The 13,490-nt window shown below is 44.6% G+C and overlaps 1 protein-coding gene across 1 annotated transcript in view; it reads left to right on the forward strand.

The window, feature by feature from the left end:
- The window catches only part of LOC108936611 (semaphorin-3D-like), a 43,542-nt gene that overhangs the window by 18,656 nt on the left and 11,396 nt on the right, over window positions 1–13,490 (forward strand). Inside the window, exons 4-12 of the mRNA XM_018756106.2 lie at window positions 2,020–2,082; window positions 2,589–2,708; window positions 3,741–3,834; window positions 5,906–6,034; window positions 7,092–7,234; window positions 9,133–9,247; window positions 9,351–9,420; window positions 10,550–10,694; window positions 13,232–13,454. Of these exons, the coding sequence (XP_018611622.1) occupies window positions 2,020–2,082; window positions 2,589–2,708; window positions 3,741–3,834; window positions 5,906–6,034; window positions 7,092–7,234; window positions 9,133–9,247; window positions 9,351–9,420; window positions 10,550–10,694; window positions 13,232–13,454 (1,102 nt within the window). The remainder of the gene's footprint in view (window positions 1–2,019; window positions 2,083–2,588; window positions 2,709–3,740; window positions 3,835–5,905; window positions 6,035–7,091; window positions 7,235–9,132; window positions 9,248–9,350; window positions 9,421–10,549; window positions 10,695–13,231; window positions 13,455–13,490) is intronic.

Here is a 13,490-nt window from a genome sequence, read left to right on the forward strand (position 1 = left end):
GAGGGTTTGTCTGAGTCATTGCTGCACAAAGCTTATGATGCTGTGATTTATGCAAAAAAACAAGGAAAAAAAAAGGTTTTTTTTTTTTTTTTTTTTAAACCTTCTGCATATTTGACCAGATTGCGCGCCTAAAATGTCAGTGTCCTGATCCTTATAATAATCTATTATACCAAGACAAACACACAGGAACTCATCCTTGCCTTTGCCTCTGGCATGAAGAAGACCAATAGCTAGTGGAGGGACCAGAGAGAGGCCTCACTGTGTTTATTTAATGTGACTCTGAGGTTTTTTCCCCCATCTTTTCCATCTGCTACACATTGCCCTGTCCACAACATGACGTATTTAGGACGATGTACAAAAGGCCGTGGTGTAAAAGTCAAAAACAAAGGGTGTGGTGTTCATGTCTCTGGTTCCAGACGTTCAAGTGACTTGACAAGTAACATCTCTGTCTTAAAGGTCGGGCAGCGAGGGGAGGGGGTGTGGGGAGGATCGAGTGTTATAAAGTTTTTAATGCAGGGCTTTTAACGCCATGGAACGTTTTTGAGCAATTCTTTCGACTTTGCTCAGCGCTCGTGCCAAGACATAAAACTTGATGACAGGCTGTCGCGGAGTGTGTCAGTACGTTTGAATAGCCAAGTGAGCGAAGCCCTGTGATTAAGCTTCCTGCGGTCAAGAAGCTAGAGAAGCAGAAGGCACGAGAATTTCCCCGTCGCCTGCAAAGTGGGGTGCTTTAAGCCTCGCACGCCCAAGGCCTTCACGTGGAAAGCATAGAAGTCAACGCGTTGGGGGCGTTGGCCAGCAAGTCCTCCTGCCTCAGTGGAAGTGTTGGCTACAGTCAGCAGTAGGCCAACAATACCATGCAAAGAAGGGCAGAACGGGAAGAGATGGGGAGGAAATGGGTAGCCCCTTCTCTGAGTTTGCCACTAGATCCAAACCCAATCTGGATCTATGGATGGATGGATAGATGAATGGAAATATAAACTGTAGAGACTAACGGTCATTGACAGCGATGACCTCAAGTGACTCCTTGGAGCCGCTCAAGTGGACCAGCCTATTGCTGAAGATGCTCCTCTGTTGATCCAAGGCGGCACGCAGACGGCGACGCTCGTTGTCTATGACAGTTTGTTTACGGTCCCTCTCTGTACCACTTCCTCCGAAGAGCCCATCTCTTGAGCAAATGCAACATCGAGATACCGGCTGTGCATCCCATGAGTCCGTTTTTACTCACATCCACCGTTTCCTGTGGAACAAACGGGACTGGCAGTGAGAAAGATGACTCTTTCTGGAACCTCATTGCAATTATACTTGAAATGACTCCACTAAATATACTCCCCAATTATACTTCTTAAATTGTGCACCGTGAGTGAGGTTCGAAATGAAAGTATTTCTTTTGTTCGAGGCGCTCGGAGGTATTCTTGTTGGGAGGCTTAAGATATAAATTAGTTTTAAGTGTTTTGACAGAAAGAGTTGTTTGAAAAACTGCATTGAGCTGTGCTGCGTGACAGTTACAGATACGGCGCACAATCCACCAATGTTACGGTGCCGCTTTAAAGTATGCGAGCCCCTTGTGTCCCTTAGCTTTACCACGAAACGGTTATTTAATAAGAATCCGTCTTTATCGTGAGCCGCAACAGGTGTGTAATGACTAATTCCGGGCGTTTCTTTAGAGGAAATCATGAGTGTAGTAGAAACACAGAATTAGTGCAGGTGAAAAAATAAGTGAACCCCAAGTTGCACTGGTTAAACCAAGTAAGTAAGTAGAATCAGGTGTGTAAATCATCATCATTTATTCATTGTATAAGTTTTTTTTAAATATTTTATACCAGAATAATGATCATCTCTATAGGGGATATATACTTTCAAGCAGCACTGTGTGTGTGTGTGTGTGTGTGTGTGTGTGTGTGTGTGTGTGTGTGTGTGTGTGTGTGTGTGTGTGTGTGTGTCCTAGAGAGAGCTGTCAAACTATCAGGGTCCTTCTTGCAGAGCTGACAGGGTGGAAAATGTTGCCTCTCTTTACAGATTAACTGGCCTCCGCCAAAGGAGAGGATAGAGATGTGTAAACTCGCAGGGAAGAACGCGCACGTAAGTACGATAAGCTCGGTTTGCGTGTTTAACAGCGCACGATAGCGCTGCGGCTGATCCTCTATCTGCGCCGCGCTGGTGCTGACGGCCCGAGATCCCATCAGCGACACTTTCAAATACGACCCCTGTAATCGGGAGTCCCGGGTTCGAGTAAACATGAAGCAGTCCTGACATGTTTCAACATAAATGTTCTCGTGCTGAGGTATGTGTTTTTTGGTCTGTGAGATCTGTGTTGAACGGGTTCATTTTAACCCAACAGGTTTATCTACATTTAAATTGACCCATGTGCCTATTTAAAAATCATGCACAGGATGACATAAGTATTAACATTTTAATTCAGTGTTTGTAGAAAAAAACTGCAAATTCTATATAAAAGAACAAAATTATAATACCATTGCTGCCCTGTCTGCCCTGTGCTTAGCATAATAATAAAGAAATAATAAGCAAAGCATTGAGGTTGAATGACTCTCAACTGACCCAACCCTGGATGTGTGTCCTCCACGCAGACGGAGTGTGCCAACTTCATCCGGGTCCTCCACAGCTACAACAGGACCCACGTGTATGCGTGCGGCACCGGCGCCTTCTACCCGCAGTGCGCCTTCGCGGAGGTCGCCGGGCGAGGGGAGGTAGGGGAGGCCTCCGCCGGCAACTTGACGTGATGCGAGCGGAGGAACGTGGCTGCAGTCGGAATGCGATCCTCCATCGGCCCCCTTCAAAGGCGCCAGTCCTGACAACGGCGGCTAATTGTCCTGCGTTGAAATTGTCCGTGGTTTATTTTTCCACCAATTATGGTGGTTTGGTCTAGAGCTGACGTGGGGAGTAAATAAACACCGTCACGGGCCTGTCTGAGAAGACGGCTTGTGTCAACTTGCCTGCGTGCAACCGAACGAGAAGGTGCGCTGGGGGTTTTATCTTGCCCGGAAAGATCCAAATAAAGTCTATCTAAGGACGTGATGTGCATAAAATGCAGAAAACGGCATAACCCCCTAAGAGAGTGTAGCGCACTGTAATAAACATAAGGAATAACTGCTTATCCAGTCGCGGTTGCAGTGATCAAAACAGTGCAAATGAGCTCTCGCAGTTGGTAACAAAGGGCCGTTCATTCTGACCATTGAATATCTGTATCAGAGTGACATTGTCCATTTATTCAGTTATTCATGTATTTACATTTATTATTCTAGCACTGTTTGGTGACCTGCAATGAGTGTTGACTAATATTTAGCTGACACCTTTAAACAAGGGGTTATTACATTGTTTGGGTAGTGATATACTACTGTACACACCCTGCAGATATTCACTTGTCTATATAGCACGCGCACACACACAGCATGGGTGATTTGTAGTCACACTTCCTGAACTATATGCCTCTGGAGTATGGGAGGAAACCAGAGCGCTGGAGGAGAGCCACACAAACACGGGGAGAACATGCAAACTCCACACAGATTGAGCTGAGACCCAGCCAAGGTCTTCGGTTAACTGAGGACTTGCAGCAACCGAGGGAAATCGGGGAAATGTATACGGCCCTCAGAATTTCGAACCCTAACCCCTTGATGCGTCAGCACTTCCCTCCCATCTGGGCGACCGCGGTGTTTGCGCGATGCGTTCATTTGATAGATAAAGCTGCAGCCTCTAATCCGTTTTCAAATGCATCTCTCCAGGAAGCTACGCTCCACCTGAACACAAACAGCGTTGAGTCCGGGAGGCTCAAGTGCCCCTTTGATCCCTGGCAGCCCTTCGCCTCTGTTATGAAAGGTAAGAGAAGAGCATCAACTGTTGACCGTCCCTTGTGCTTTTGGATCCCCCCTCCCATGATTTCTTTCCGTAAACATTCATATACATGTAGTAGCTAACAACATTCAGCTACTTACTGTGATTTACCCATTTATACAGCTGGGTAGTTTTTACTGTAGTGATTCAGGGTAGATTCCTTGATCAAGTGTAATACAACGTGGTGGTACCCATTCAATCCCAGGTCCTTTGAGTCCAAATCAAATCTAACCACTATACCCCCTGTTGCCCCAGTGTTTTAAATCGTGGTGAAAAAAGGAAACCCTACCAATAAAACGACGGTGGGGCGAAGCTTTAATTTTTGGACTGATGAGCAGGCGGTGATAAGAGTGAGAGGAGGGCCCACAAGTCATCTAGGATTGAAACTCAATTACACTGTGAAACGTGTGCAGGGGCAGCGGATTAACGGGATATATGGCCTCCAGGCTAAATGGGGAGGGTCATTATCCTAATCTTCATTCTTGTGCCCCACCACCATTCTGGGTGCCTGCTGGGAGATGTCTTTCGGCCTTTGTATGAAGGAATGTACGGATCAGAGCACCCATTAAATGCCCATTAATCCAACCCGGTCCTGGTTTCGCATGATGGACACAAGGGTTTAGGTTCCAGGTGAACGAAACTGCAGAAGGTGCTCATTCCTACTCGCACGCATAGGTGGGGTAACGGCCTCTTTTTGGGGCACGTGAAAGCTGTAATAGGCTATCAAGCTACGCGTTCATTTTTTTTGGAATCGAAAAGGAGAGAATTGTTATTGATGTTACTGTCAGATGAAATTTGCTTGACAAGACGGTGTCCGTTGTCTTCGGCTCCATATGGTTTTGAAATCTACCAAGCAGCTGTTAAGGGCTGCTGGGTCTTCTGGTTCTCAGTGTGCTTACAACTGGAGCCATCACAGGGGTAGAAAGATTTGTGTGACCTGGTGTCAGTACTGTGAACTGGTTGGAGGGACACAGGTGTAAAAATGATCTCGACTGACATACCAAATCTTTAAAAAAAAAAATAAATAAATAAATAAATAATTGTACTGCATTTTATGTTAATACCATATTTGTTCAAGTGTAACTATTATCATGAGATTCAATAAAATTCATAGTATTTATAAAAGGCATTTTATATATATATATATATATATATATATATATATATATATATATATGTAATGTAACGTAATGTAATGTAACATATATAATGTAATATAATAATTACATTACATAAAACGGTGGATTGCACATTGGAGTTTATATTGTAGAAATACCAGAATTTTGGAGCACTGTGAGACATGACAGTCATCTTACCGTGGGATATATGAAATGCGACTTTGTAAGCATAGGTTGTTAAATATGTACTCTAACAGCAGTGATTTAGTAGCTTTGTGTGAGGCTGGTAATGTAAATTTGATGGGAGTTTAGCCTTTGATGGATGTCAGGTTGGCTCTGATTCCTTTTCCATATTCTTTCTAAAGTGCTGTTTGTCTCATGGAGCAGAAACGAGGCATCTGCTGGCTTGCAAGACCTTTACATGATAAGCCTGATGCGTGTGTAAAAGACGGGCGCGTTGGTGTTCAGCGAAGGCTCTCGGAATGGCCGGGAACACGATCGAGGGCCGCGATTCAGCGATATCCACAACCGCGGTCCTCCTTGCTTCTAATGCAAACCGCAACAAAACGCAGTAAAAGCAAGGCACAGCTGGACTCGCTCTGAGGGTCGTCCCCGTTGGCTCCAACTTGTTCCATCAGTCCTCCCTTCCGCAGCTTAGGTTCCAGCTGTGAGTGTGAGCGAGCGCACAGCGAGGAAGCAGATGTACGAGGGCATTCCTCCAGAGCGTTATCGTAAAGATATATGTGCGTCCAACCTCGCGTGAGCACCGACCTTGCAATGTTCGAGGAAGCTTTCAGGTCTTTGCCAAAATCAAGTGTTTATATGGTGTGAATCATGCTGTGTTTACTGTGCTCTAAGAACCCTCCCCATGTTTCTTTTTTTTCCACTTGTTTACTCACTGTGTTTGTTGACTTCTGCTGACCATGTTCTGATTACAGATCAATACTTGTACGCGGGCACCGCGTCGGATTTCCTTGGCAAGGACACGGCGTTCAGCCGATCCTTGGGACCCCCCCACGATCAGCACTACATTAGGACCGACATTTCCGAGGATTACTGGATCAACGGTAAAACTAAACCCTGACTTTATTCCTTTGACCGCACGGCCACATGAATGCCACATGATGTCCTGACCGCAAAAGAGGACACGGTCGTAAAGCTAAAATCATCCCCAACAAGACTGTGTATCCATTTCCACCAGTCTTCAGTTTAGTCCTCTGGATTGGTATTTTAGTGTTAAATTTCCACTGCTTATCCCAGTTCTCCAACCGTGATGGGAGCCAACGTTTCCATCACAGCAAAGGCCTGCGCTCCCTGCTTTCTCTACACGTTTACTTCCCTTCAAAAACCAAAAAGAAAATCCACTCGTGCGTTCCCGCCTTCGGCCGTGTAGGGAAACCCAGACAGATCCCCGCTTTGTGTTTGCATAGCGAGTGCCCCCTCCCCCACGACCTCGCCAGCTGATGCCGGACACTGCATTTTGTATGGAAATAAAAAGCAGTTGGCCCGGTTAAAGTGATACCGCACTATACCGACGTTTTCCATTAGACGCCCCCGTCCTCATTCTCCTCCCCAACATTCGTGCACGAGGGCTGGGATCTTTTTCCAGCTTCCCAGACAGACCCTTCTCCTCCTGGGTTTGGTGTTTGGACGGCACCCAGTCTGGCATTAACAAAAGCACCTCTGTACCCGTAGCCCGAGCCCTATTACCTCAGTACAAATAATCCCAGTAAAATGCAGGCCTTCCGAAATGAAATAACGCCCATAAAGTGCGTCTCCCCCATGCAGACGTGGTGGACAAGAACTCATAGAATAAAGCATCCAAGACATCATTATTTTCATCATCATTTAAGATCACGCCAAGCGGGAAATAAAATATCATTAATAAAGCTAATAAAATAGTGTCAAAGTTACACATTTTAGTGCCTTTAAAACCATGATATATTTTTAATTTTTAAAAGAAAGTTTCTCTACCGTTGCAATTTTTTTCTAATAATGCATTTTCCATAACCCTTTCATTTGGTTGCTCTAAATAGTGGATTGAGGTATATTAGGGGTCTTGAGATTTTTTTAAATGTTTGTGGCTCAGTTGGAAAGAGGAGTCTTTCTCCCTCCCTGTGACAGAGGCCAGGTTTATCGCTGCCCATCCTCTCGCCGACACCTTCAATCCTGATGATGACAAGATTTACTTCTTCTTCCGTGAGGCGTCCCGAGAAGGAAGCTCCGGCGATAAAAACGTCTTCTCTCGAGTTGCTCGGGTTTGTCAGGTGAGCACATTTCAAACAGTATTCACGCACACGCACGCACGCACGCACGCACGCACACACACACACTGGCCGAAGCCGCTTGTCCCAAGGGGGGTCGCGGCGAGCCGGAGCTTAACCCGGCAACACAGGGAGTAAGGCTAGAGGGGGAGGGGACACATCCAGGACGGGACGCCGGTCCATCACAAGGCACCCCAAGCAGGACTCGAACCCCAGACCCGCCGGAAACCAAGACCTAGCCGACTCTTTCAAACAGTATTATTTTTTTTATTATTATTTTTTTATCTGGTCTCTTCTTATTTTGAATTTTGTTTGATCTTTACTTTGTTTTTATTTATTTAGTTGGTTTTTATATTTCATTTATTTATTTATTTTTTCTTTTGCTGGAGGTTTTTTCTAAAGAAACTTAGTCATTTGGTCCATTCATGCAGCTGTGTGTCTTTACACTTCAGGTAAGTATATTCAATATAAAAATTAATATCTTTGATCAGATGGTCATTACCCCCTATTTATATCAGTGTCACAGACTGCTTATGAATTTTACCTCCAATACACAGCACACGGTCATGAGTCCAAATTCTCGCCCATCCACAAGCGGCTTTGCTTTTCCATTCTACTCTTTGTAAGGGGAACCACAAAATAATTTTTGATTCCCCTCCTCACAACCACTACTAACACCCCTTCTCCCCCCACCTCCACCCACAATCTTCTGGGCAACAAAACTGTCAAGATCAAAGATCAAAACTTCTACACAATTATAAATCTTCTGCATTTGATTCCAAATTTTTTTTTTTCCCTGTGCTTTATACCACAAACTGCTTTAAAAAAGGATTTCAAAAGAAATTAATATCAAATCATTGATGTAAACTTTCTAAAAAGTCAAGACTTCATGTCTCGCAACTCAACTGTTTTTGCATTTTCCATTTGTCAATAATAGAGTGATGATAAATACCTGCCATGAACAATGACATAGTGAATATAGCCCACTCAGTTGTGCATTTTGTTTGGCTTATAGTGAAGTTTACTTAACTGTGCCATTTACTTTTTTGAGAAATTAAACTGGAGGACAAGAAATAATATTTACTTGGTGAAATGTTTCCTATCACTCGCCATGCTGTTTTTTTTTTTTTTGGGGCGGGTTCTCCTGCTTGTAAATGATACCGTCTCAATGATCTCATCAAACTGATTCTCGAGGAATACAGAGATATTTCTCTGAAATTTTCTTTGATTTAAGCAAATCTACAGAAATTTGCAGACATTTTTGACCCCTAGAACTATGGTACTGTGTTAAATAAGAGCAGGTCATCTATTATTTATTGGTTTTGTGTGTGTGTGTGTGTGTTCGTAGCTGGATGGAGAGCCTGGTTTTTACCGCTACGACGCCAACAATAGAACCACTTGTACATGGTCTTCCAAAGCATAGCTGGGAAATACACTTGAGGATCTCCATGGTTCTCTTCGAAGACTTCCTTTGTCAACGTGTTCATTGAACCCTCTTAGACATGCAAATCTGACTAAATTGTCGATGGGCAGGGTTGTTTTACCTTGAATTCCACATTCTGTTTAAAGGCTTTTTAGAGCAGGCTGTGCTGAACGCTAATGAGGAAGTCTGCCCTTCAGTCGTGCTTCCTTCCACCAGACCAGGTGGCTTCATTAACCACACATATGTTCATCTCTGCTGTTATTTTATTCATTTATTAACTCACTAAGCAATCGCTTTTCTGCAAAACGACTTTGTTATTTACCCATCTGTACAGCAGGGTAATTTCTACTCTGTTTTGAACCATGTTCCTTCGAGTGCAAGACCACTCAAGCGACTGTGCCGCCTGGTGCCCCCTTGTCCTTGAAAGGCTTCATGCTGATGCTTTGCCTCCCTTATGCTTTATGCCCCGGCTTTGTAGAACGATGTCGGAGGTTTGAGGAGCCTGACCAACAAGTGGACGACGTTCCTCAAGGCCCGGCTGGTGTGTTCCATACCCGGGCCGGACGGTGTGGACACCCACTTTGATGAGCTGCGTAAGCCGTCTCCTTCGCCGATCCCCTCAGCCCCATGTGCCACATTTCCAGCTGTGTGTGAAAAATAACCTCCTTGGGTTTGGTGTGTCTTTCATGTGTTTAGAGGACATCTTCCTCCTGCCTACAAGAGACGAGCGGAACCCCATCGTGTATGGAGTGTTCACCACTACAAGGTACAGCATCACATGGTGTCCCACCATCCAGTCATACTTAATATTCTTCAGTATACAGTCACTGTAACTCCACTTGTCATAATTCTACCTGTTCAGGGAAGATTGCCTCAAAGTACTTAAAAAAAACAAACTAGCATCATAAATTCCAATTTATCAGTATTTATCCCCCTTTATCCAGTCCTAGTCTGTTCCGGAAAATGCAGTAAACATTGAAAAATCGGCTAATGAAGTCATTTATTCAATTCTTTATTAGAATTAAAAATTCCAGTTAGTTTTAAACCCATCCCAAGTATACACTAAAATCATCCTATTATCATAAGGAAAAGTTGTGTGATCAGCCTATCCCAGACTGAAAGGGGGGGGGGCAACACCCTGGACAGGACACAACATCAGTCCATCACAAGACTACACCTAGGTACCCAGGCACACAGTCAGGTGAAGGTACTGGAGCAATTGCAGGGCCAACACCTTGCTGAAGGGCGCTACAGCAAGAAGCGTGGCTCGAACCAGCAATCTTCAGAGCCAAAGGCAGCTGCTCCAACCATGACACCAACAGTCACCCCGATCAGAATAGCAATTAATAATAATATATTTAAAAATGCATATTCAAAAATCAGAATTTCATAAACTAATCTTACCATGATACAGAGTGTGGACTGGCTTGGGAAAGAGAGACTGCATGTCCGATTTAAATGAGTAGAAAATTAAAGCTATGCAAAAGAGAGAAATCCAAGCACAAACGCATGAGTTCAGGTGAGATCAAAGACTGCCAGACAGCAGCTGAGAGCGTGGGTACACAGTTCCCATAATGCATTGCATCTCACAGACTCTGCCAGAGCTTCTGGGATGAATTTTCGAACGTGGTCCCAGTTTAGGGTACTGGACTCAATGTTGCAGCCCAGACTGGATATGTGAAAATCGGGACACATTAAAAATAAATAGTATTAATCATTGTGGACTAGGTAAGTGGAAAAACCAGATGTCGGGAAACCATATAGTAGGGAACGAAAATCATTCCGGTCACATTTATTCAATATGTCTGTTTTGTATATTGTTTCCTTTTGTAACTGCAGTTTAAAAAGGTGAGAAAAAAGAGAAAGCGTTCTGACGACGCTGTGTGTGGTCTCAGCTCCATTTTCAAAGGCTCAGCAGTGTGCGTCTACAGCATGGCCGACATCCGCGCCGTCTTCAACGGGCCGTACGCTCACAAGGAGGGTCCCGACCACCGCTGGGTGGAGTACGAGGGGCGGATCCCGTACCCGCGCCCCGGCACGGTAAGCATCACTTGAGGATGACTCCTGGAAGTTCACCCCAGACACTGGACTGCAGCATTATATATATATTTTATATTATATTTATTTTTCTTTCCTTTGGGGCTGATAATGGATTTGAAGTTTTTATGTTTTAGAAATAAGGTTTCATAGCTGAGGTGTTGAACTGTCATAACTGCTGCCCAGTTGACTTTGTGAAGATGTGTATTTGTGTTTCTATAAAGCTTTTTTTGAAGATTAATGAAGAAACATCGGTTCTTATCACTTTATATCTGGTACTGACGGACCGCATGTCAAACCTATGAGGTACTGGACTATAGTAACCTTGCAGTAGAGTAAGAACTGAACTATAATATTATAATAAATCAGTATATTTCCAATGTTGCTTTGGAAATGAAATTAATAAAATTTCTTCTTGCTCCATGGGCATTCGTCATGCATTCTTATAGTTAGGAAAGAGACCCTCCTAATCGGCAGCCCCCTGCCCCCATTGTTGGACGCTGCAGTCTTGGACCCAACGTCACAGATTTGGCCTCAGTTATGGAGTCAAAGCTCATCCAAAGTAACCGCTGGGGAATGTACATGGGCGGAGGGTGTGGGGAGTATTCGTGCCCCTGCCGGAGGAGGCCCCCCTCGCAGCTCCTCAGGGGGGAGCCCTTCCTTTGGAATTATGTGCCACGGGAAGAGTGTTCGTTTACTTGAGAAAACACCCCGAGGCCAACGGCATTATTCACTGTCTCCTCTACGTGATTGGCTGTGCCGCTCTGCTTTGATCCCCCTCCACTTTACTGTAACCAGGTCAACAAGGGTTGGTGTCGAACCGGTGTTTCCTCGTGACCGATTTCAATCTCTGTGACCAACAGCTGGAGCGTTTTGCTCGGAATCAGTTTTCGAACAACTGCTGTACGTTTTAAAGGCCGACGATGAAATGCTGCATGACGATATCGGAATTAGAAGAAGAAATGAGCCTCACCGTATATTCATGAATGCATTTTGTCATCACATTTACATTCATTCATTTTGCAGACAGTTTTCGAGCACACGATGTACAGCGATTGAGCTTGATCCCTTTTTCCAAGGTGACTTAGGGTTCGATACACTGTATAATCTGAGCGATGGAGCAATCCTGAAATCAGTGTTGATCAAATCTCTCTCTGCTTGCAGTGACAACATTAATATAAAAAGCCACGCGGCGCAGTTTTGGCCGTAATTATGACGCGTTCATAATCACAAATGTTTATTTGTGAGAGGTTAACAATTTGTAGTTATGGGACAGATCGCTGCTTTCATCTCGTCGTGGCGACGTGTTAAGATCAGCAGAGAAATGCACATAATTTCGGATCATATAAATACTGCCAGTGTAAATAATCAGTGGTGGGTGCTGTGCTTGGGGCCTGGTTTGTTTGTATAGGTAACTCTGGGGAGCTCATCTGTCCAACACTGTTTTTGACCCCAGGATGTGTAATGACATATTGTGTCCACTAGAGGGAGACAGACCCCTGTAGTTAGTTAGTTATATATATATTTATATTTACATATTTAGCAGACATTTTTGTCCAAAGCGACTTCCAATGAACTCTGTGTAGTGTTATGAGCCCAAACACCTTATTCACCGTGGTGACTTACACTGCTGGATACACTATTTACGATGGGTCACTCATCCATCCATCAGTGGAACACACTCTCTGTGTCATTCACGCGCTATGGGGGAACCTGAACGACACATCTTTGGACTGTGAGAGGAAACCAGAGCACCCGGAGGAAACCCACGCAGACACGGGGAGAACATGCAAACTCCACACAGACCAAGTGGGGATTGAACCCACATCCTCTCGCACCACCCAGGCGCTGTGAGACAGCAGCATTGCTCGCTGTGTCACCGTGCCACCCACCATGTACACTATTTTACTCGATTTTCTATTTAGTTGCACAGGCCCTGGAGCGCACAACTCTAACTTTGAGAGCCTGCAGTTTCACAGGTTTAATGAAAACATTTTAAACAAATGTTTAATCATAATAAACTGATTTTATACCTATCAGAACAGGCAAGGTGCCTTACTACTGAAAATATTAAAGCAGTTAGATAAAGCAAGAACACACCTAACCACCCTCCTCCCTGCGGTGTTGAACATCTGGGCCTCGTTCTAGTCTGTTCATCCAGTTTCAGCTGCCGTGCGTCAAATTCAGGGTTGCAGTGCTCCTGACCCAAGCCCTCAGAACAGCCTTGATTGTGGGAGGAAACCCATTGGGGAAATAGCTGCGATGTTTCGGTGCTTTTTTCGGAATCAGACAGGCTGAGTCTGATCCAAACCTGTGGCCAAACAGCCTAGATGCTGTGATGCAGAGCACTTCTCCCTGCACCAACATTCCACTCATGTTTACATTATATTTTTAATTGTGCTGATGCCCTAACAATCGCAGCAATTTAAGCCCAAACAGATGTTGTTATTAATAGAATAACGGTTGTCATTATTTTTCACTTGTGATACCAGTGGGAGGGGGGGGCGATGGCTGACCATTGCTTTGCTTGACCATTGCAGTGTCCGAGTAAGACATACGATCCCCGGATAAAAACGACTAAAGACTTGCCGGATGACGTGATCAGTTTCATAAAGTACCATCCCATGATGCACAAAGCCGTGTACCCTCTGACTGGGGAGCCCGTGTTCACACGCATCAACGTGGAGTACCGGCTCACGCAGATCGTGGTGGACCACGTTATGGCCGAGGATGGCCAGTACGCCGTCATGTTTCTCGGGACAGGTATGTATGTTGTAAACCATCAATTAACTTTTTCCT

Source organism: Scleropages formosus, chromosome 24 (assembly GCF_900964775.1).
Source record: "Scleropages formosus chromosome 24, fSclFor1.1, whole genome shotgun sequence".
Lineage (NCBI taxonomy): Eukaryota > Metazoa > Chordata > Actinopteri > Osteoglossiformes > Osteoglossidae > Scleropages > Scleropages formosus.